The sequence below is a fragment of the Gopherus evgoodei genome, chromosome 4 (genome assembly GCF_007399415.2).
Source record: "Gopherus evgoodei ecotype Sinaloan lineage chromosome 4, rGopEvg1_v1.p, whole genome shotgun sequence".
Taxonomy (NCBI): domain Eukaryota; kingdom Metazoa; phylum Chordata; order Testudines; family Testudinidae; genus Gopherus; species Gopherus evgoodei.
The window spans coordinates 153,916,395-153,925,547 of record NC_044325.1 but is presented as its reverse complement, the minus strand read 5'-3'; the positions used below and the strand labels follow the sequence as shown (position 1 = coordinate 153,925,547).

At 51.7% G+C, this 9,153-nt stretch overlaps 1 protein-coding gene across 1 annotated transcript; it reads left to right on the top strand.

The window, feature by feature from the left end:
• The first annotated feature begins 2,500 nt into the window (after positions 1 to 2,500).
• Positions 2,501 to 8,370, top strand: LOC115651474 (pyrin domain-containing protein 1-like). Its single transcript, XM_030562564.1, has 3 exons — positions 2,501 to 2,663; positions 6,227 to 6,532; positions 8,180 to 8,370. Exons 1-3 carry the CDS (start codon positions 2,555 to 2,557, stop codon positions 8,215 to 8,217), a joined length of 453 nt encoding a protein of 150 aa, XP_030418424.1. The 5' UTR covers positions 2,501 to 2,554; the 3' UTR covers positions 8,218 to 8,370.
• The last annotated feature ends 783 nt before the right edge of the window (positions 8,371 to 9,153 follow it).

The window sequence follows — 9,153 nt, the reverse complement described above, 5'->3', positions numbered from 1 at the left end:
TCTCCCCTGCCCCATACTAGCCTCCCATGGCCCTGCTTAAATCCTCCCTAGGACCCTGCGTGAGATCTGAACAAACACTGGGACAGGCATCTGGCACCATGGGCCAGCAGTGACCTCACGGCAGGTCCAGCCTTGGCCATGTGTGGAATTTGCCCCGACACGCAGCCCCGTTCTCCTGGCTGGAGCTGCCTCACCAAATAGAGATGTCAGACTATGCCTGCGGATAACACATAATTGAATGGTATTTGGGTATAAAACTGCAGTTCCCACCTATAGAGACGGCACAGGCTGTAGACAAAGGTGCTCTATTCTATAGGTATTGTCTGCATTCCTCATGTGGCCAAGGTTGCTGTCTGCCATAAATAACTTTATTCGATTAACAGGTTTTTCTGTTATTTGATGAGCCCTTCTGTTAAAATGGTCCTAGTTACACACACAGTAAATGGAAATGATTGTGTATGTTTACACAGCAGCTCCTCTCAGCGCTGTCACTCGAACATTGAGGAATCATGAGTCAGGCCCACAAATTATCTGATTGACTTTAAAATATTATTTCACCATAAAATAATACTTGGTTTTGTTTTTGTTTTTTAAATTTCCATTTTGGTTTCTGAGTCTCCAGGATACTTTCAGGTCAATTGTCAGGCTTGTATCTGTACTTATGAGGTCTAGGAACTTACTTTTCTGAAGTGAAAGCTGCAGTTCTTGCATAATGACATGAAGCCAGGAACTGGGGCTTTAAGAAGGACACCAAATATCGTGATTTTCCTAATACAGTTGTGACAGTTGGCAACACCGCCTAACTTCAGAAATATGTTGGCATTGGCTGTTTGCATGAGAAGATCTGTGCAAATGCACAGACGTAATGGAGCTCTCCTATCTGGTATTTCCGTGCTCAGAAAGGGAGAATGTTCTTTGTCCCCGTTGGCTTCTCTCATTACTATCAGCGTTCTTCTAACAAACGTTTTGGAATACGAGGGAGGTAAACAAAAGGAGGGATTTAGATGACCAGCAAGTCACACTTCTGGGTGTTGTTAAATATTATATATTTGCTTCTCTATTTGCATTGCTGCCACAATCGCTAAAGCTCTGACCAAGCTATGAGCAGATACCTGCTGTTCGTGGAATTAATTCCCATTTCTCAACTCCTACTCTGGCAAACTCCCACTGACATCAGGGGAAGTTTTGCCTCAATGAGGACTGAGTAAAAATTGAGTCGAGCTGAGGATTGGCCCAAGCTTTTTCATTCTAGGTTAATTTCAGATCGATTGTAATAAAGAGCAGGGCCTCCTTTCTGTTCTCTGTTGGTGATCACATCTGGCTCCCAAGTTGTCTGTCTGACCTGTTGGCATCTCTGAAGGACAGAGATAAGTCAATACGGATCTGAAATTAACAGTTTCTCAAACCAGGAAGTGCAGTAACTTCAGGGAAACTGCTTTGCAGTTTTTATTCTGCTATTCCTGGAAGTGATTTAGTGAGAATGGAATTTCAGCATCTGGAAAGATTGTTCCTCGCCCTGACACGTAACACCAAAAGTAGATCAACACTCTAGTAACTTGCTTTTAACCATTTGGAGACATTCTCATCTAGCCTAGCTGCACCAGGCATGCCTGAGATTGTAGTTCCTCTGCTGTCCTACCCATGTGTGCCTGATCACACCTGCCATGTGGCATAACTCTGATCAGATGAGTAGATGCTGTATGCAGTTGCAGGGGTAATGCCACTTCCCCCCACTCATCCCCCATTTCCCTCCCCCAGTCTCTGCCAATGGTGTTATATTAGTGATTAAAATGCCAGGTTTTGGGAAGCCAAAAATAATATAGAAAACAGGAAAAATGTAGTCAGGAAAGTCCTCAGACCAGACCCTTCGGCCCAGATTGACCAAGGTATGCTGGTCATGACTCTCATGGATTTCAATGGGTACTAGGTGCTTCAGTATCGGGGGTGGGGGGTGGAGCTTGGATTATTTCAGGGATGGTTTATTAAGAAGCAACACAACTCATTATTAGTGGTGACCCCTAGGAGCCCTAGTCACAGTCCAGGACCCCGTTGTGCTGGGTGCTGTTCAGTATTGGTTAGACATATTATGGTAGCACGAGGAGCCTCAGGCATGGCCCAGGACCCCAGTGTGTGAGGTGCTAGGCGCTTTTTATTAGTTGTGCCTGATATTAAGAGATGGTCAGTTAAGGCACTGGATGGGACTGGAGGAGATGGGGAGAGGGCAGGAAATGCCACAGAGCAGAGAGTTAGAGTGACTGTGGAGTGTATTGTGGGCCCCTCCCATTTCTTGTAATCACTTTCTCAGTTGCTCTTTGACAGCACAGAAGCTGTTTCCTGCTTCTGCTCTTTGCTCCCATGGCAGCTAGCACAGGAGTCATCTGTGAAGGCAGCATGCCCAAGACGGTGAGGGATCACCTGCTCTCTACCCTGGCTAACCTGGGAGAAGCTCAGCTGAAGAATTTCTAAACTCAATGAAATCCCACTGCAGAACAGTTATGATAACATCCCGAAGGGCGTGCTGGAGAAATCACATCCCATTGAGCTCACTGACAAGATGATCCAGAGTTACCGGGAGACCTATGCAGTGGTGGTGGCTGTGGACGTGCTGAGAGCCATCAACGAGAGCCAGCTGGCATCAAGGCTTGCTACAAACACGAAAATCGGTAGGGAAAGAACCAGGGAGGGGAGATGAGCCCAGGGCCAGCACTTCCATTTAGGCAGCCTAGGCAATCGCCTAGGGCGCCAGGATTATTGGTGGGCAGCATTTTGCCGGAGGGGGCGGCAGGCGGCTCCGGTGGAGTTGCCGCAGTCTTGCCTGTGGACGGTCGGCTGCTCGCGCGGCTCCGGTGGACCTCCCACAGGCACCACTGCGGCAGCTCCACCGGAGCCGCGGGACAAGCGCGCGGGGCGGCGAAATTGCCATGCGCCTAGGGCGCTAAAACCCCTAGCGCCGGTCCTGGATGAGCCCCCTGCATCTCCTTCCCTGCAACCTCCCTGGCTGCTCTTCCTAACCTGCAGGAACCTAGCGAATCTGTTCCCTGCTCCTGTCCAGAGCAGCTATGGGAAGTTCAGTAGCAGGGGGACTCCTTAAATAGCCCAGGATCAGGGGCAGTGAGTTGTATGGGCCCGTGGTGCCTGTGCTCCACCAAAATGAGAGCATGGGGACCTGGCTCCACCAAAGTTCAGGGCTGGGTCGCTTCCTGCCTGCCCTCTTTGCTTCCGGAAGGTGCTGGAAGCCGCTGGAAGCCGCCAGCACATTCCGGGGGCGGGGGGGCGGTGGTCAGGGCTGGCTTTAGGAAGTGCAGGCCTAATTCGAATATTTTCGGCAGGGCCCCGGCAGGGATGACTTAAAAAAAAGCCTTTCATTTCTTAGCAACCAGTTCCCTATAAAAAGTTCTGATTTAAGGAATGTGCCACAGTATGTATTTTTTGTACGTCCGTATTTTCCTCCTGGATGGTGATTTAAGAACCAAAAAGCCTGACATGTCTGGGAAAATACAGATTTATGTTAACCTTGCCTAAAGTTCTTTTTAAAAAAGATGGACCTGAACTAGAAATGAGCTAAGTTCCACATGTGTGGGTCCCCGCCACTCCCTGGGAGTGTGCTAGGGTGACCGGATGTCCTGATTTTGGGATCTTTTTCTTATATAGAGTCTTATTATCATATAGGGTCTTATTATCCCCCACCCCCTGTCCTGATTTTTCACACTTGCTATCTGGTCACCCTAGAGTGTGCACATGTGTGGGTCCCAATTGCTCCCTGCCCCCCTCATTGAAGCAGATGTGCAAGGTTACTGCCCTGGGAACTGCAGGGCACCAGTGGACATGGGGCTGACTGGAGGCAGGACAGGGGCTGACTGGAGGTAGGGTCTGGCTGCAGGCAGGGCAAGGGGTGCGGGGTGGTCTGGCTGGTTTTAGGCAGGGCCACAGGGTGGTGCGGCATGGGTTGGTTGGAGACAGGGCAGGGGGTGCGGGGCTCCCTGCGCGGTAGGGGGTGAGGCAGGGGGTGGATGGAGATGGGCTGGCTGCGGGCAGGGGGTGCAGGGCTGGCTGCAGACAGGGGCTTGTGCGGGGCTGGCTGCGGGCAGGGCAGGGGGTGTGGGGCTGGCTGCAGACAGAGGCTGGCTGGAGACAGGGCAGGGGGTGTGGGGCTGGCTGGAGACAGGGGCTGGTGTGAGGCTGGAGGCAGGGCAGGGGGTGCGGGGCTGGCTGGAGACAGGGGCTGGTGTGGGGCTGGAGGCAGGGCAGGGGGTGCGGGGCTGGTTGGAGACAGGGACTGGCTGCGGGCAGGGCAGGGGGTGCAGCAGGGGCTGGCTGCAGGCGGGGGTGCAGGTACAGGGGGCTATTTAAAGGACCAGGGTGGCAGAGGCAGCTGGAGCACCATCCCTTTAAATAGCCCCCGGAGCCCCCTGCTACCCCAGGACACTGGCGGCTCTGGGTGCAGGTACAGGGGGTACAGCCCACCCTGTATGGTGAGTGCCCCCTCCTCCTCCCTCCCCCACCAGGGTAGCAGCAGCAGCCCAGGGCTCAGGGGCTATTTAAAGAGCCGAGGGCTCCCCTTCTTCTACCGCCCCAGCCCTTTAAATAGCCCCCGGAGCCCCCTGCTACCCCAGGCCACTGGGGGTTCTGGGTGCAGGTACAGGGCGTACAGCCCACCCTGTACGGTGAGTACCCCCTCCTCCTCCCTCCCCCACCAGGGTAGCAGCAGCAGCCCAGGGCTCAGGGGCTATTTAAAGGGCCGAGGGCTCCCCTTCTTCTACCGCCCCAGCCCTTTAAATAGCCACTGGAGCCCTGGAGAAGCGGTGGGGCTCCAGCGGCTATTTAAAGGGCTGGGGCAGTAGAAGCAATGGGAGTCCTGGACTTTTTAAATAGCCCCCAGAGCCCCACAGCCCTACTCCAAGGCTCCAGCAGTGGGGCTCTGGTGGCAATTTAAAGGGCCTGGGGCTCCAGCCTCTGCTGGGAGCCGCAGACCCTTTAAATTGCCTCCTGGGGAAGCTGGGCCACTCTGGTGCAGCACACTGGCTCTTGCTGGTACACCGTACTGGGGCTTGGGTGTGGGGCCCTCTTAGTGGCGGGGCCTGATTTAGGGGAACTGGTTGAATTGGCCTAAAGCTGGCCCTGGGGTGGTGTGGTGTGGTGTGTCTGTGCGCTGCCCCCACCCCGAGCACCGACTCTGCAAACTGCAACCAATGGGAGCTGCAGGGGTGGTGACTGCGTGCAGCGGCATGCAGAGACCCCTCCAGCCATCCACCTAGGAGCTGCTGTCAGAGGGGGCTGCGGGTTGCTTTTGGGAGCCGCCTGAGGTAAGCGCTGCACCGCTCACCCTCTCCTGCACCCCAACCCCTTGCCCTAGCCCAGACTCTGCCCCCAAACTCCCAGAGCCCATCCCCCACCCCTACTCCCATCCCCCAACCCCCTGCCCTAACCCGCACCACGCACCTGCTTCTGCACTCCAACCTCCTGCCCCAGCCCAGACCCTGCACCAAACTCCATCCAGGATCCTGACCCCTCCCCACTCCTGCACTCAAACTCCCTCCCAGAGCCTTAGGCCTGTTCTGGGCACCACCAAAAATTGTACAAACCTGCGGCCCTTGCCCAGGATGTATACCTTCAATCACTTTTGTGTGTTCACCTACTGTGCTCGTCAGCTGCAGCACTTTCATTGTCACCCCTCCCCTTTTCCTCACCGATTCCTGCTCACACTCATCAGTCTGGGGTGTGTTTGCTGACTGGGGGCTGGACTGGAACAGGCATGGTCCAGGGGATATTGTCAACAGGGAGGAAGTAGGGGCCTGCCACTGCCTGCCATGGTCTGTTAGTTACTCAGAGGCATCTGCCCCGGGCAACCAGAAAGGTGCATGAATGAGAATGAACAGTGGTCCCCATCCTCTTTACGCAGAGCCAGGGTGTGTCAGGTCACACCACAATGAGAGGGGGAGCATCCGGCATGCTAGATCATGTTCAGGAATAGCAGACTAAAAACTGGAAAACATTTCTGGATACTTTTTATTAATTATGCCTAGTGTTAAGGGATGATTTTGTGGCTAAGGTACTGGATGGGACTGGGGGAGACAGGAGAGAGAGCAGAAAATGCCACAGAGCAGAGAGTCAGAGTGACTGTGGAGTGTATTGTGGGCCCCTCCCATTTCCTGTAATAATCACTTTCTCAGTTGCTCTTTGACAGCACAGAAGCTGTTTCCTGACTTGCTCTCTGCTCCCCTGGCAGCTAGCACAGGAGTCGTCTGTGAAGGCAGCATGCCCAAGACAGTGAGGGATCACCTGCTCTCTACCCTGGCTAACCTGGGAGAAGCTCAGCTGAAGAATTTCAAATCTAAACTCAATGAAATCCCACTGCAGGACAGTTATGATAACATCCCGAAGGGCGTGCTGGAGAAAGCAGATCCCATTGAGCTCACTGACAAGATGATCCGGAGTTACAAGGAGACCTATGCAGTGGTGGTGGCTGTGGACGTGCTGAGAGCCATCAACGAGATCCAGCTGGCATCAAGGCTTGCTACAAACACGGGAATCGGTAGGGAAAGAACCAGGGAGGGGAGATGAGCCCCCTTCTCCTTCCCTCCCTGGCTGCTCTTACTGACCTGCAGGAACCTAGCGAATCTGTCCCCCGCTCCTGTCCAGGGCAGCTATGGGAAGTTCAGTAGCAGGGGGACTCCTTAAATAGCCCAGGATTTATACCTTCAATCACTTTTGTGTGTTCACCTACTGTGTTCTTCAACTGCAGCACTTTCATTGTCACCCCTCCCCCCTTCCTCACTGATTCCTCTTCACACTCATAAGTCTGGGGTCTGTTTGCTGACTGGGGGCTGGACTGGAACAGGCATGGGCCGGGGGACAACAGGGAGGGAGTAGGGGCCTGCCACTGCCTGCCATGGTCTGTTAGTTACTCAGAGGCATCTTCCCTGGGCACCTACAGGGGTGGACACAGCACCCAGAAAGGTGCATGAATGAGAGTGGATAACGGTCTCCATCCCCTTTGCATAGACTCTGGGTGTGGCTCACCACAGCACGACGAGCAAGGAGCATCCGGCATTTGGGACAGACTGGGCCTTTTTTTTCTGGAAAATTTCCCACGGCAGCTAATAGTGCAGCAACTGATTCAGTGTTTTCCACAGTGGGGACAATTTCAGAGGAAACGCCAGTATCGGCAGGGTCCCTGAGGCACAATCTGTCCCCAAACTCTACATGGAGCAATGTGGCTCTGCAGATGCTCTATTCAGCCCAAGGGCTCTGTCCCATTCTGGGGTGCAATTCAGCCCAATGGGGGCTGTGTCACCTCCTGCCCTGCAACCTTGGGTGCCTCTCAGTGCTTTGCTGCTGTAACTCCCAGCCTGGGCTGCCTGCAAAGAGCCTGCAAGTCACACCCTGAGTGGCTGTGTATAGCTACTGCCCACCAGCAACACTTCAGTCACACTCTCTGGCTTCCGCCAGCCTTGGTTACCACTTGCAGAGTGACCCCCAACACATGCCCAGTCCTGGATTCTCCCAAAGGACGTGTGTTTTGCACTGTCCAGGTATTAGAGGTCCATTGATCTTGTAAGGGATCAATATCCAAGAGTTTGGCACTTGAATTGGCGTTACCAAGCAATTCATTTTACACACAACCATGAATTAGTTTTGAGTAAAGAATGAAATACATTTATTTAAGTACAAAGAGACAGATATTAAGTGAGAAATGGTTACAAGAGAAATAAAGATAAAACACTTTCCAGTAGCTAAAGCTTAATATGCCAGGCTTGGTTCAAGGTACAGTTCCTATCACAAGTTCACAGCAAGATTGCTGACCAAATTTTCAGGTCAGGATTCCCCTCCCCCAGGTCAAAGGGCGTGTGTTTGTGTGTGTGAGAGAGAGAGAGAGAGTGAGTCTTTGCTCCTCACTTTTATAGTCCTGTCCTGCTTTGAAATGCATGTCCTGAGGGTTACTCCTAGATACGGTCTGTAAAAGCAACACCCTTTAGCAAAAAGGGATTTGATTACAACATTATTTCTGCTCTATACTCTGAACTCTATATATTTGGCTCTGTTTTCTTACAGCAAATGTGGAGAAGCTGCCATTTCTTGTGTATGAGCTATAATATGCAGATCAGCAAGCTAGTTCATGAAATTCTTTCATCCTACTATTCTGAACATAGTTCTTCTAACTCCTTTTTCTCTGTCTCAGGTTCTGAAAGCTCCTCAAGCAATGGCGACCTCAAATAATTTCTTTGCGTTAAGATGGGCTTCGTTACCTGCAATACTCTGTGACTCAACAGCTACTTTCAACTTGGTTCCTATTGTCAGTTACTGAGTTAAATTCCTCTCCAGGAATTTATTTATGATTTACTCATACAATAAGAACAACATTTCATTCCCCGCCCCTGCCCCCGCATTCAAGTGATTTGTAACCCAACCGCAGTCTATCACCTGGGCAACACAGCTCTGTTTGCTGGATACTTAGGTAGATTAGGTGTGAATGTAAATATAATCTGGCCCTGAAGCCTTTCCCCCTAGCCCCAGCTCATCGCTAGCTGTCAGGGAGAGCTCATTTAGACTTTGCTTACAAATCATCATTTGAAATTATGATGTTGGCCAACATCACCAAAATGAATGCACTGACATTGTCATAAAAAAACAGCTGTATAAGGAAGCTAGTCTATGTTCATACTTTTCAAATCTATTATGCTTTTTCAGATACACATAGTTTATCATACACTGCATATGTTTTTAAAGTGTATTAATGTTTCAGTTTCATTCAAATTTCCAAACAATCACTAAATTAGCATGTAAATAGTTCACAAAACTGAGGCCAGGGGGGAATTCAAGGGGGATATACAGCCCCATAGAGGGATGTAGGGAAATCCCTGTTGGAACATCAGCTCTGAGCCCAAGAAACAAGCACCAACTGGTGGGATCGCATTATAATGCAGGCTTGGGATGATGAGCACTGGCTGCAGAATGTTTGGATGCACAAGCCCACATGCCTGGATGTGTGTGCCAAACTCGCCCCAGCCATACATAGCAGGGACACCAGCATGAGTGCTGCACTGACCAGGAAGAAGCAAGTGTTGATTGCACTGTGGAAAGTTGCAATGCCAGATTGCTACCAATCAGCCAGAGGTCTGGTCTACACCACAGTGTTGGGTTGATGTAAGGCAA